General features: G+C 42.2%; 1 protein-coding gene across 4 annotated transcripts in view; it reads left to right on the top strand.

Annotated features, from left to right (window-relative positions):
• The window catches only part of MBNL2 (muscleblind like splicing regulator 2), a 104352-nt gene extending 91504 nt beyond the window's left edge, over nucleotides 1-12848 (top strand). For all 4 annotated transcript variants that reach the window (XM_009288385.2, XM_009288370.2, XM_009288378.2 and 1 more), the window contains one exon: nucleotides 9897-12848. In XM_009288385.2, coding sequence (XP_009286660.1) covers nucleotides 9897-10024 — 128 coding nt within the window. In that variant the 3' untranslated portion in view covers nucleotides 10025-12848. The remainder of the gene's footprint in view (nucleotides 1-9896) is intronic.
• Nucleotides 12849-14329: the final 1481 nt, after the last annotated feature.

Genomic DNA, 14329 nt, shown 5'->3' with positions numbered 1-14329 from the left:
ATTTGCATGGCAATAGCTTGTCACGGTAGGAAAGGCAAACGTAAACTGCTTGCTGCCTCTTTCATGCTAGACGCCCAAGCATCACAAGCCTCAATTCAATCAAGTTATCTTGTCTGAAGACACTGAGTTACATTTAAGTAGCTGTAACTTTCGGAATTAACAGTTTGCAGACTCAAGAAGTGAGAGTTTCCAATCTTAAAGCCCACAACAAATCTCAAGCAGTGTCAAGAAAAGACCCTTTGAATTGCCTTGAAACAACTGATGTTACAAAATACGTGGCAAAACTTTGTTTTCTTAAACTGTAAGGCAGCAAAGAAGCAAAACCAAAAGATTACCCTGGAAAATTTAAAGGACCTCTGTTTTAAGTCTCATGCAAACTTTAACCAAGTCTTTGTTTTACTTTTAATAACATTTTTAGCTCTCTTAAGATAGAGTGTTGTTTCTGTGTAGATGATGAAGACTTCTGGCAGGCTTGCATACAGAGTTTTAGATCACATGCTCATATACAAGAAGCCAGTGGGAAGAAACGTAAAATCTGTTTTCGTTTTTTTTTAGAAATTCCCCCCTCACACACCCCCGCCCCTGTAGCAAAGGACTGAAACCTGACTTCCTCTGATAGCCTGCTAGATGGCAGTATCACATAACATGAGCAGTAAGCAAAGGCGAACACCTCTTTTATATAACAAAACCCAAGACATATTTCCCTTTCCTGTAATAGGCTGGTTTAGCTTTCATAGCATTGCAATTAAAAAAAAGTATTTATGTTTGATATGATAACTTCCTTTCGTGCTCTTGTTTTCAATTATTCAACAAATGATACTTTGACAAGTTGAGTAAAAGTCTTTGGGGGCATATATTTATTATTTAAACATAGGAAAATTTTTCTGAGGTCAACTCATTTTGTAGGCATTTGGGGAAAAATGAGTGTGTTTCATTGTGCTTAGCATGTACACACAGCTCATGCGAGTCTGGTTTTTTCCATCATAAAATTTTAACAACACAGTGCAGTGCAGAGCTCCAGATGTACTGGTTTGGGATTCTGTTCTTCGAAATAATTGCATCTGGACATTTCTAGCTGCTCCAGTTATTTTCCCTTGAATTAAATGAATATCATATTTTTATCTCAATGTATGATTTATTGCCCACCAGAAATGCCAGTCTTTGGCTTTGATTGTGCAGGGGGCTGCCCATGTAACCACAGTGGAAACATCTATTTATTTATTTATTTGTTTGTTGTAGCTGTCATGACTTTCAGCTTGAGGCAGAGATTTGTTAATTTTGACTGACTCCATTTTTGGTGCAATATTAATCTGCAGTGACACACAATAGTGTGTATGTCTGTTTACATGAGAGTATTCGGATAAAAAGAAAATTAAGGAAGCGGTAAGCAGTCAAAAGTCAGGAACATTAAGATTTCCTCAGAGAAGTTATAAGTACAGTGGGTTTTATAAAACTGACACAAGTGTTATAAGTGTGGTGTCTGATGAGTAAACTTGATGCACATAAACTTGGTACCTTTCTGTGTTTAAGTTCTGGATGTTGCAGTGGACTGTCTCTTGCTTGGCAGGGAGTCTGAACTGGAGCGCCAGGTTTTGGGAGAGGAGGAGTTTCAGAGCCGTGGTTACTGCTGGGGAACCTGCAGAAGTGCTAGCTGTGCTCTGCATGCAGTGGCAGTGTCCGCCTAAAAGGCATCCCATATGCGTAATGGCAGCCTCTTCTTGCATGGTTTGGGCCTGCATGATGTGTAAGAGGATAATATAAAGCAGGTTTTGTTAAAAGAAAAAGAAAAAGCTAGGTGAGGACACCTAAGAAAATGCAGGTTTGGAGAAGTAGCACCCTTACAAGAGGAACATGGGCACTTTCACAGGTAATGCACAACCTGTGCTTGGCCTTTCACTCCTTTGTGCTCTCAGTTCCTCTGTGTAAGAGTATTCTGGCAGTTTCTAAAATTCAAGAAGAGAAGGAAAATGACCTGAAAGTAGGAAGTGAAAAACACAGGTGACTGCAGTAGCTCAGACCTGCTGAAAGGTAAAATTGAGTGGCTATTCAAAACAGTCACCGCATGGGTGCTCCTAAGATACTACAGCAGTGGTTTTCTCATTTCTATGTAGTCCGTCTGCTGCCTGTGCAATTAGTTAAAAATAGAGTTTGGTAGAATATATTAGAGTATGTTATGATCAATTTTTAGTACTGCATTATTTATTACTTTAAAGAAGAAGTATGAATGAAAGCCAGATTGCTTTCATTTTTAAAACAACTAGACCTGTTTCTTTGGCGTGAGTAAATACCTATTAAGTTGAACTTAAATATTACACATTATTACTTGAGTAAATACCTATTGAAGCTCATAAGCATGCTAAGGAGTTGGCAGCACATGTGGCTTTGGACTCCTTCAGGACCTCGTGAATATTAAATGAGAAGAATGATGCTGTTGAACCCTTGAGCCCTTTGGGATCCCATAGTTGCCTTGATCTTTTCTTTAGATCATTATGAAGAGCTGGATTCAGACAAGGTCTTTGTCAGCTTTATGACGCCCTGATGGCCAACAGCTTGTGCCTGACAGAATGAAAATGTGCTAGCAGATGTGTCCACTTCAGCATGGACATCTGACCCTCAGCCATTTCCAGAGGCATATTATCAACGTATGGGACACGCAGAACTGGGCATGCTCAGGTTTAGGGAAGAAAAGAGAGGATGGAGCAGGGAACCAGAATTACCATGTCAGGGGATGGGCTGTGAGAAAGCCAAGCAAATAGGACCTCCACTCCTCAGGAAACAAACACCTGATGCCCCCTATATTAGTTACTCTATGGGCAGGCAACCAAGGAGATCATCTGTGGCCTAGACATCTCACCCTTTATGTACAAATCAGAGGTCACCTTATTGATGAGCAAAGTAGACAAATGTATTGGGGATGCATTGGATTAATGGAGAAGCAATAAGATAAAAATCCTCCTTCACCCCTGAATTGAGGAGAGGTGCACAGTTAGTGAGAAAAACAAAGCACGTATACATTAAATCATAATATGCTGGAAATGAGAATGCGGTTTCTGACCATCAAGAGAGGAGTAGCAGCAAAGGAAAGAAGCCAGCAATGCAAGGTGGAGCTCAATGTGTTTATGAAAAGCGATGAAGCGATTGGCAGTGATAACAAGGGTAACAAACTGCTTTCAGCAGGTCCCTCCAGCCCTATTAGTAGTTCCTTTAGGTTTTGTTTGGGGATACGTTTATTCGGGCTTTTTTCTTTTCAGTGTTTGCAGATGGCCCTGTAGAAAGATGCTAGTTTGACACTAGTTTTACAGGGGTACAAACTGGTGACCATGAATTTTGAAAGTGGAAGGGGACAGATGAGTGAGGCAGGCCTGAGGTTGAATGACGGGTGCACGAATGTGCAAATGATTTCGGTAGAGACAAGGAAGAGAAGCTCTTGGGCGGTGACAAGACCTGCGATGTAGTGCAGACAGTAGGTCAGGAAGGGACTTCCAGCAGGGGATTGCAGCTAGTGTCAGGACCAGGAAAGGGGGCAGGACAACAGCTAAGGTGGGAGAGATGTGGCATGTGTACCCCAGCACCTTTCCACCCTGAGCGTGGGGAGCAGGCAGGCTGCTTTTAATGCAAGCGAGAGTTGGAGCCAGCTCAGCTGCTAGCCAGTGGAGGACGGGGGCAAATCCCATCCCTTGGGGGAGTGTCGGTGGGAGTCCTGGAGCGGGGGATTGGAAAGCTCGGTTCCATGGAGGTGCTGCTGCTGAAGCCATGGAGAAATAGGAGGTGAAAAAGTCCATCAGTAAGGCTATGTAAAAATGAAGTAAGACCAAGCGTAACTGATATGATAGTGATTACTCTCAGTAAATGTCTGAATATTTACTCATCCTTTTCCACTTTTGATTAAAAAACTAAAAGACCGATTTACTTTAAAGAAAAAGAACAAGGCACATGCCACAAAAGAGCATTCTAAGAGAAAATGAAAAATAAAGAGATGGAGGCATTTCCCAAAGGCATGGAGAAATAGAAATAGTCTTGGGTTTCATGTCAAAGGGAAGAAGTACTTGGTGTTAGTTTTATTTTTAGAAAGCGGGAGAAGTTATGAGACAGCCTGATATGAGTCGGCTGTCTGAAAATATCTGTCATTTTTAATGTATACCCTAGATATATCTGACCAGTCTGCTACTTGTGTGAAAAACATGAAAATAGAAAATGTCACTGTGGTAGGATTCATCTGCCCTGACGCAGGTGTGCAGAAGTTAAATACCTCAGTGTGAACTGTTTGCCACAGACTTTTACATTTGGTGGAGGGGAAAAAAGCATCATGAGTTGATAATCTGTCTCATGCTAAAATAAGTTGCCTGAGGTAGGCTAGGAAGATGTAAAATAGGGTGACCAGCTGAGGCATATATATCTGAAATAATCTGAAATTAATCTTGTCTACAAGAAACTCTTATTACTATGTTGCTCTTAAAATGAAAAGCTGAGCAGTCTAAAATGTTTACCGTGTATGAGTTCATTTTGGAGGGGTAAGTGTTTCACAGTGTGGAGGTGCAATACTATCTTAATCCCCCCTTAAAATGTATTAACGCTTCTAGAGCAAAGTGTAATTTGGAGAAATAATTTCAAAACTTCTGAAAGAGAAACATCTCGGAGGTAAATACAAAGTCATGTTTTCCAGCTGATCCACTGTGACAGGTCTTTAGTCGAACAAGAGTTCATGTACGCTGAATTCATGTGGAATGGTAAATTTTCTGTACTCATCATTGTATAATACCCACAACTGGTAACAGAATTTAAGACACAGGGAATAAAGAAGCTTCATGAGTTGTAGCTTCAAAACAGAAAATCTCAAGCCAAATAGTATTCTTGAAATTCGTAGTACCCAGTCATGATTCTAGGTAATTTGGTTAATTCTGTGAACGGTATCAAGTAAAGCAGTGCACATAGTAACCTGGGTGTCAGAAAAGAGTTCACAAGGGTGGAATTTCCACCTTAATTTAAAAGAGATTCTCAATTTTATCTTTTAAGTCTTAGGACAATGACTGGTCGCAGCTGCCTTTGCTGGGTCTGCAGAAATCCCAAGCTGATGTCGATTTGTCTGCTGCGTACCACGGGTTGGTAGTTCGGTGAGAAGCTGAAACTGCTGGCAGTAACATCTCTCTTGGTTGTCATTCCCATGGACCAACTGCAGAACTGTATCACCCTTAGGAGCAACCCTGGCTGAATTTAGGGATGTTCTGTGTTGCAGAGGAGGCTTAATGACCACTGTGGTCATTCAGAGGTCCTGAAGGTAAAGGTCTAAAAGAGCCATGCTCTGATAGGAAAGAGAGAAAGTCTTGGCATTTGGGAGCTGAAAACACCACCTCTAAAGAGCTGGAAAATTTGGAAGAGCAAATGCTTCTTGGCGGTTAGAAAGTAGTTTGCAGAAATTTAGGTTCATTCTATGTATTTACAGTTTCAGTGAGGTCTAGTAACTAACATTGGCACAATTTTAGTGATTTTAGTCTAAAGGGTAGCCAGCTTTTTGGCACTTCACTAGGTTTAGTCTAAAGGGTAGCCAGCTTTTTGGCTGGCTCACTAGGGAAGTGATCGTGCCCCTGTACTCGGCCCTGGTGAGGCCGCACCTCGAATACTGTGTTCAGTTTTGGGCCCCTCACTACAAGAAGGACGTCGAGGTGCTGGAGCGTGTCCAGAGAAGGGCAACGAGGCTGGTGAGGGGTCTGGAGAACAAGTCTTATGAGGAGCGGCTGAGGGAACTGGGGTTGTTTAGGCTGGAGAAAAGGAGGCTGAGGGGAGACCTCATCGCGCTCTACAACTGCCTGAAAGGAGGTTGTAGTGAGGTGGGTGTCGGTCTCTTCTCCCAAGTAACTAGCGATAGGACAAGAGGAATGGCCTCAAGTTGCACCAGGGGAAGTTTAGATTGGATGTAAGGAAAAATTTCTTTACTGAAAGAGTGGTGAAACATTGGAAGAGGCTGCCCAGGGAAGTGGTGGAGTCCCCATCCCTGGAAGTATTTAAAAGACGTGTAGATGAAGCGCTTAGGGACATGATTTAGTGGGCATGGTGGTGTTGGGTTGATGGTTGGACTCCGTGATCTTAGAGGTCTTTTCCAACCTTAATGATTCTATGATTCTATGATTCAATCAGGTACCAAGCAAGAAGGCAATGGAGAGGGTACCCTATGTCTGTGATTGCCTCCAAAAAATGCCCTTTGCTGTTATTAAATCTTCTGTGCATTACTACCCCATACTGTAAGTGCCAGGCCATTCTGCTTCTGCTAGAAAGTGTTCTTATTAGATCTGTTACTGCAGCAGCAGAAGGTATGTTTTCTGGCATGTCTGTATCCATACCGGTGGATCTTATTCATACAGAGCATGAGAAAATGCGTTCCCATGTTTGACCTGTAGACCTTTGTACATGGGACAATGCACACTCATTGTGTAGTCTTATTTTTCAGGTTTTTATGCTTATATATACCATGGTAAAAGTCTCAGTACCTTATCTCAAGTTGCTGTGAAGTATAATGATATAATTATCACTGCAAATATGACGAGTCATACATATGTGCATTTGAGATGTAAATCTTCAAACAGTAGCAAACATGAAGGTTGTTGGACCTATTTACAAGTAACGAGGGAGTGCAGACTCTGTAATAGGTGTTTGCGAGGATGTTCCTTGGTCGGTATGTTCTGTACAGCTTCTCCTTTTTTAGCATGCAAGTGATGGAGCAATTAGCAGCAATGCAGACTTAGATAGCCTGTCTTCCATCACAGTTTATTACTTCGTTTGTAGATGAAACAGAAGAGGTTCACAGTGTGTTTTCCATGTAAAGTAGTTTAGCATTTTATGTTCCTCTGTCAGACACAGTGAAAAAAACAGTTGCAGAAGCTGATACGTGTGTATGTAGCTACGGCAGAGTTGTGATGTCTTTTGAGAAATAGGGTGTGAACATATAATTAAAGACTACGGGATACGTTTTACACTTTGCGGCTAAGGTTAAAAAAAAAAAGTAGCTCCTCAGTTCTGTGTCTCCACACTGGAGAACCTTGTTCTGAAGGAGGGACTTGAGGTTTTTTTCCTAGGAGGACTCCTACGTGTACTAGAAATAGCCGGGGTGCAACATGCCCTAGTTACATCCCCTGCACGAGCGGTGGCGTGGCGAGGACGATGTGGTGGGAGCAAGCCGGCTCCGTAGCCGCTGGCAGCGGGAGAAGCCCGCAGCGGGGAGAGCTCCAGCTGCTCCTCCTATACCCTCAGCCGTGTAAACAGGACGTGCTTGCGCACAAAAGGAAAGTGTTTACATTGTCTTCGCTGTTTCCTGAGTTTCAAGCGGAGGGGGGAAACGGCAGGAATAGGGACGGGGCGGTGGAAGTCCTTACCTGGGCTCTGCCGCTCGCCGGAGCGGAGCAGAGATGGGGTCCCTTGCTTTTTCACGCTGCCCAGGGCCCCTCCGTCCTGCCTGGCACATGGCAGGGTGAATTGCACTTGGGTTAATCAAAGCGCCAGGGATAGTCCTACCCTTTTCCCGAGATACAGCCTGAGATTAGGCCTTCTGCCTCCTCTGTCACTCATTTTGGAGGAATTAGGAGCAGCAGTCTTGTGGGGCTGTTTGACATTTTAGGACATCTCGGCATAAGGGGCAGTGATCTGTCTCCCTGTACAGGGAGAAAAAAGCTGTAGGAAAAAGCAAGTTTATCCCCTCAAATATTGGCAGACGATGTAGGCAGCTGCAGTGTCTGAAATTCTGTTTTTTTACACTGAGTAGATTTCAGGTTGTGTCCCATTAAATCAGACCTTAGGATCCTTTAAATACATTTGCGTGATTATGGCTAACCCAGTAGAGCTAAAGCTGCTTTATTAATTACATTGACATGTTGGGTTGTAACATGCTAAAAATATCAGTGCTGATAATCTTGGTCACTTCTTATTTTCAGCACAGCTACATTCTTTGTACGTACTGTCAAATCACCGTGCTGTAGATGGACCAGGGCTATCACGGGGCAGGGCTTTATTATTCCAGCAAAGGTATTTCTTTGTTATTTCAATAGGAAACAGAAGATAGGTGATAAGCTAACAAACTCACAATGGGTGGAAGTTCATTAAAAATATATGTCCTTGTTGTATGTACGATGTATTTAGATGTTAAGCCCTTTGGAGCAGCAGGTGCTTGTACAGTGTCATTACAATGGGGCCTCACGTGTCATCAGATTTTCAGTGCTGATGGTAATCAAAGATGACTCTTTGGCACGCCAGCAAGTTCGGTGGGGTCAGGGAGCTGGCAGTTGCGTACAGAGAGCAAATAGCGATGGAGACGGTCCCTTGCCTCCCAGAGCAACGGGAGTTGTCACTCCTGCTGTGTTGGTCGGATGGCAAGCTCAAGCAGAAGGGACAAGCTGTAGGTGCTGTAGGAACTGGGGTTCAGAGATTTTGCATATCCTGCCTCTCTCCAGAACCGGACTCCTCTCCTCCTCCTCGAGGAGAAAGGAGGGCGACTCTCAGGAGTGACAGCATTTACATCGCTCCTGCAAATGCTTCATCCCATTGGCAATATTTTTGTTGAACTGAGGTTTCTAGGCAGTTGTCTGTAGTAGTTAGGAGTCTTGATGGCATGCCGTGCCATGCTGTACCCAGAACAAAGCAATCCTCTCTGGTTTCAGAGCAGGCTTCATGCAGTGGCTGCAGGTGTGTTAAAATGTGACCGGGCAGGGGACTAGAACAAGCGCCTTCCATGCGGAGGCAAGCGTGTTTCTTTTTGGCAGTCCGTATGTCAGAGGTAGTATGTTGCTGAAGTTATTTTCAAAACACCTTTTTCTTTTTTTTCCTTTTAAAATAAACCTTGCACTAAGCAGTGGTCTAGCTTCGTAATACAGAAGTAGGTCAAAGCGCTGTCATGACTGTCTTGCATACCACCTTACAAATACAGCTTAAAAATACGTCGAGTGCCAAATTAAACAGGAAGAGCGGGCGATGCACTCTGATTCCTTGACTTGCGCTTAAGTCTGGAGCACAGATTAGCAGTGACGTGATAAAACATCACACCCCTGGCTTTTGACATCACTTTCACTGACAGCAGTTTCAGGCAGGTGATGGAAATCTGGACTGTTTTTCAATACTGTGAGCAGGTTGAGTCGGTTGCTGGGCACATTGTGCATTTAACCTTCTCAGTATTGGAAGCGCGAGAGTTTGCGTCTGTAAAATGGTTGCTTCACCCTCAGTTTGAGACATTGCGGAGGTAAAGCAGCAAGGTTAGTGACTAGCTAGGCACGCAGAGTTACCGTTACTATCATCCCCCTGGATCTCCTGACATAAGGAAGCGTGAAAAACCTCTCAAGTTTGCTGACCTGCAGATAATTTTTTTTAGTAAATAAGCAGCTGCTAAAAGCGCATTGAAAAGACACTTTAGCTTGTTGAAAACACCCAGCCCAGTATATTTTTTTGCTTGTTAGTGGCGAGGGGCCCTGCCTCCACCGTTTCCCTTGGTCGTTCTTGACTTTGTGGGAGCAGGGTGGGAGCTGGAGAATTGCACCAGGCACCGATGCACTTGTGAGCCTCCTCGGGAGGCCAGGGCTGCTTCCTCCTCCGCTGACCGCCAGGGCGCTGAGGGTGTGCACCCTACCTACGGCCAGGCCCTTCCGTTGTGTCTTCGGCGCGGTCTCCAGTATTTTGACACATAAAACACCCCCTCTGCATGTTCTCACGCACCTGAGGACGTGTGCGCGGGAAGAGGATGACCAGGTTTGTGAAAGGCAAACGCCTCCCAGGCAGCGTGAGGATACGGGATGCTGTCCCGTACGGGATGCTGTCCCGTGCGAGCTGCGCCCGAGCTTAGTTAGTCCAGTGCCAGCCGTCTGGGCGAACTGCTCTCCCCCCGTCGCCTAAAAGCGCGATCACGCTTTCCTTTCTCTTAACAGATAATCCTGAAATAGCTGGCAGGAGCGGAACGGAGTGTCACGAAGCCTCCCTGCGGACGGCCAAGCACGGCTACTGTACATACTACCCCGTCTCCTCCTCTCTAGAGTTGCCACAAACTGCATGCTAAGTCAAGAATTTGTTCTTACGGACAAATCACAAACTCGAAAAAGCTAGTGCTGCTATGTCATATATGAATATTAAATATGGTATGCTTACTATACTCCAACCTAAAATAGTTAACTACCTGATACCAGCTGTGATGTTTCAAGACATAAAGGGTAACATTTAGTTTTAAAGATTTTCTAAGCATAGTTTAATCCTTGCAAATATTGTCTTTTCTCCATAACTATACCTAACGGAAACGGTCCAGTTAAGTTAGTCTTGTGAGATTCAGTGTTTATGAATCTTTCGAGCGCAGCAATAATTAAGTTGTATCGGCTAAAAACTTACCCCAGTTGCAGGTTTAATTTTCACCCGAACTATGATTGGGGTTTTTCTTCTTCGTTAAAAAAAATCTTGTTCTTGCTCCCCTAGCGAGTTGATTCCAAGACAGAGGAAGCGAAACGCAGCCCAGTGTCCTGCACATCACCCTGCCAATCTGAATATTTTTAGCCAGAAGTCCAAAGTAAAGCACAAGTTCTTTAGATGCACATGGTTGGTGTTTGACTTGTATGGAGAAGCTGCATTTGAATCATAGCAGAATAGCAGAAGAAAATTAAAAAATTTTGCACAGTATGAACTTCATACCCCTTTCAATCCCCAAAAGAACAAAGTCTTGAGAATATTATTTTACAAGTATATTTATAATGTTTTTAAAAGAGACTTTGCAGAAGTGCCTAAATTTTGTCACATCAGACTTGATGAAAGTGAGCCTGATGCCAACAGTCAAATCTCACCGGAAGCGAATAATCTTTCAAACTCCTAGTCAGGTTACCAAAAAGATCCAAGCTGTTAAGAAGTAACTTCTAGAAGTGTAAAATCAAACAAAAAAAAGACTCAAAAAAAAGACCAAACAAACAAAAGAAAAGGCGAAAAAGAAGGCTGTAGATGAAGAGATTTGTATGATACTCTAATTTAATTAAAACTCAGTTGAGTCACTGAAACTTCATAGGTGACTTTAATCTAGGCTATTAACTGAACACTAAGAATGTAGAATGAGATTCAGTTCAATAAATCATTACTGTATTTGCATTTTTTTAATTGGATTATACGATTGTAACCAGATTAGAGTGGAGAAAAAAATAGTTCTTTTAATTGTTTTTCTTTAAAAACATATTTTATGTCACAAAAGTATGAAGATATCTTTAATACAATTATATACATATTATATATACATACATACATATATATGGATGAAGCAGATTTTAATGTTGTTTACTTTTTTAAATACTTTGTTGATTTACAAGGTAATTATATATGTATAATTAAAATTTCATTTGTTTGATTTGAGATTTGTTTCAAGCACTATTGTACCAAATATTTCATATTTCACATTTTATATGTTGCACATGTATCACATAAATGACATAGTTTTTAAATTATTGTTTAAAAAAACAAGACAGCTGTTATAAAAGGATATTATGTATAATTGTTTGCAGCATAAGTTTTCTATGTGGACATTATTAGTGATTGCAGTATTTTAACTTAACCTCTTCAGATTGATTGTAAACTATTTTAAACTTTGGCAGCACTGCCCGTTCTGAACGACTGAAGGCACTAACCATATAATTATTTGTCTAGGAAATTATTTTCCGGGCTAAATCTTGTTTGTCCGATGTCTAATTACTATCTATTTATATATAAAGCTGGAGATTTGATCATCAGAAAGAAAAAAATAATCACAATTTGATTGTAAAATTAACATAGTGCTTGTAACGTTGCGTTAGTTTTAATTTGTGGAAAAATAATGTATCTTAACTCGTTACTTTAGCAGTTAAGGTATCACCATTATATACTATTAAAACACTAACATTTGTAGACTTTCTCAGTCATTATAACTAGGTAGTTGACACTGCAACTGGCCTATATCTGTCAAAGTTGTTTTTATTTTTTTATAATAGTTAATTTAGGCATTTGGGTAGCTTATTGTATAATACTAAATGGTAAATTATCCATGTTGTTTAAATATTTGATGTAGATAACTCTTCAAGACATTGTTTTGTGTGAACTTTTTATGTTTCGAAATAACTGTTATTCTATGTTTTTTACAATTAATCCAATACTACTATTTTTTGCCCATGGATGACGAAGCTTCAGATACATCAGGTCTTTCATCCAGATAAACTGACAGACAAAAAGAGAAAATGTATTTTTAATAAGAGATCCACTTTCCGACTTTATGACTTTGTAATATTCCTGAAAACTGTACAAGTACAACCCTATGCTAACAGTAAGGAGGCAATTACAGAGATGTGCAAATACGTGTACAACAGATTCTGCATTTTATTTATTTATAAAGTAATTTTATAGACTATTTCAAAATTTGGGAAGATCTAAAACTATTTTTCTGTATAAATATTATTTGCCAAAACTTTGTTTATATTTTAAAAAAAAAGTCTAATGAAAATGATTAAATGCTTTGTTTAATTAAAAAAAAAAAACACCAACAAATAAAACCCCCTAAAAGAACCATGAGATGGGCCAACACAGAGACAGTGAATACTGTAGCTGGGACATGGTTTCAAGTTACTTGAGATGTCTCAGCGTTTATTTTCTTCAAAGGATACAGCACCTCACCAAAATACCTTTTCGTTTGCCTCTCTCATCCAGCATAATTGACGACGTGTACGATGAGTATTTCGGTAACAGTTCAAAGAAACCCCTCCATTCACTCTTTTTCAGCATATAACTACTAGTGGTCTGTTAAATAGCCATTCTATTTCTGTTGTGACGTTAAATTCATTCACCCAATGTACAACCACTGAAATAAAAAGAAGCATTTTAAAATGAGAGCAGAGTCGGGGCGATCCTTTCTTGTGGCGCGGCTCTGGGAAGAGGGGCCTGGGGTAACAAAAACAGTCAAAAGAAAGTGGAGGATTCTTTAAAAAGTATATCAGTTTTATTTTAAAATAAAAAGAAGCATTTTAAAATGAGAGCGGAGTCGGGGCGATCCTTTCTTGTGGTGCGGCTCTGGGGAGGGGGGGCTGGGGTAACAAAAACAGTCAAAAGAAAGTGAAGGATTCTTTAAAAAGTATATCAGTTTTATTTTATTCTACTCTATTCTATTTTTTTTTTTTTTCCTTAATTGCATGTTCAGGTAACCTTGAGTGCAGTCCCCTGGTTCGGGATGCACACAGACGCTATGCGAGGAAGCACGTACTCTTCTCCTGCTGGAGACGGCGTGCCGAGGACGCCACGCTGCACGGCTTTAGCCCCGAACGGTCGCTTTGTGCCCTTTGCCTGCCCGTGCTGCTGGGGTGCAGGCAGGCAGTGGTTATCTCAGCGGTGTGGCTCACAGATGCCTACCCGTTGGGGGATTTTTTCGCTGGCGCATCCTCTGCATCCTCTTTTCTTGCCTACGTCTCGGAGAGTATTACACCAACAAATAATCTCCGTTATCTGCTAGTTCCTCTGGGGAGAGCAGCATCGCAGAGGAGTTGCATGCCCAAGGGCAGAGATCGCATGGCAAGCTGGTGACAGAGGAGGGATTAAAACCCCTGGCTTGCAGCTCCGTGGTTTCTTCACATGATCTTCTCTGATCTATTTTTTTAAATGCTTTAAAGAAAGGAAGTACAATTCCTGCAGGATCAAGAAGAGTTTGTGTCATAAAGTCGTATACATTGCGTCAGCACGGGGCTGGTTTGAAAGGAGCCCAAGGTCACAAGCGATGTGGAAAACCACCAGGTCAACCAGTCAGTTTGGATGCATCACAAACGTACTGAGCCAGAAGCCTGCCGAGAACGAGCGTGTGGGATGGAGAGGAGATACGGGGATGACTTGCAGGGACAGAGAAGGACTGCAGCGTTAGAGGGCTGCAAGGGCATTGTAGAGCAGAAGCAGCAAACGATTCAAATCCAGCCCCTAATGATTCAGGAGCGGAAACCCTGTCCACACTTTCTTATGTTAAACCCCACCCTGGACAGTTCTCAGCTGCCAAGAAGGGTCAGGACATGTCGATTTTCTTGCCTAAAAGCTGCTTTGTTTCTTGTCAACTTTGGCACTTTTGGCAGTGGAGAAGCGCTCGTGGGAGCCGTGAGCTTTCGGGAGCCACACCAAACCGGCAGTCTTTGTACACCACTGTGTGCGGAGCGTACCCCCTTCAGATAATGTCAGTGTTTCCAAAATGAAGCAAGATACTTCTAGAGAAGAGGCTTTAGAAACCTTTGGTATTCCCCCTGCCACGCACGTCCTCACAGACAGACGGTGGCCGCAGCTTTGGTGCCAAAGGCCGCTCCCCTGCAGGGAGCAGTCCCTAGCCCCAGGCCAAGCGCTG

This window comes from Aptenodytes forsteri, unplaced genomic scaffold, assembly GCF_000699145.1.
Source record: "Aptenodytes forsteri isolate BGI_AS27 unplaced genomic scaffold, ASM69914v1 Scaffold123, whole genome shotgun sequence".
Taxonomy (NCBI): Eukaryota; Metazoa; Chordata; class Aves; order Sphenisciformes; family Spheniscidae; genus Aptenodytes; species Aptenodytes forsteri.
Note: the sequence above shows the minus strand (reverse complement) of the source record. Positions and strands in the feature narration are given on the sequence as shown.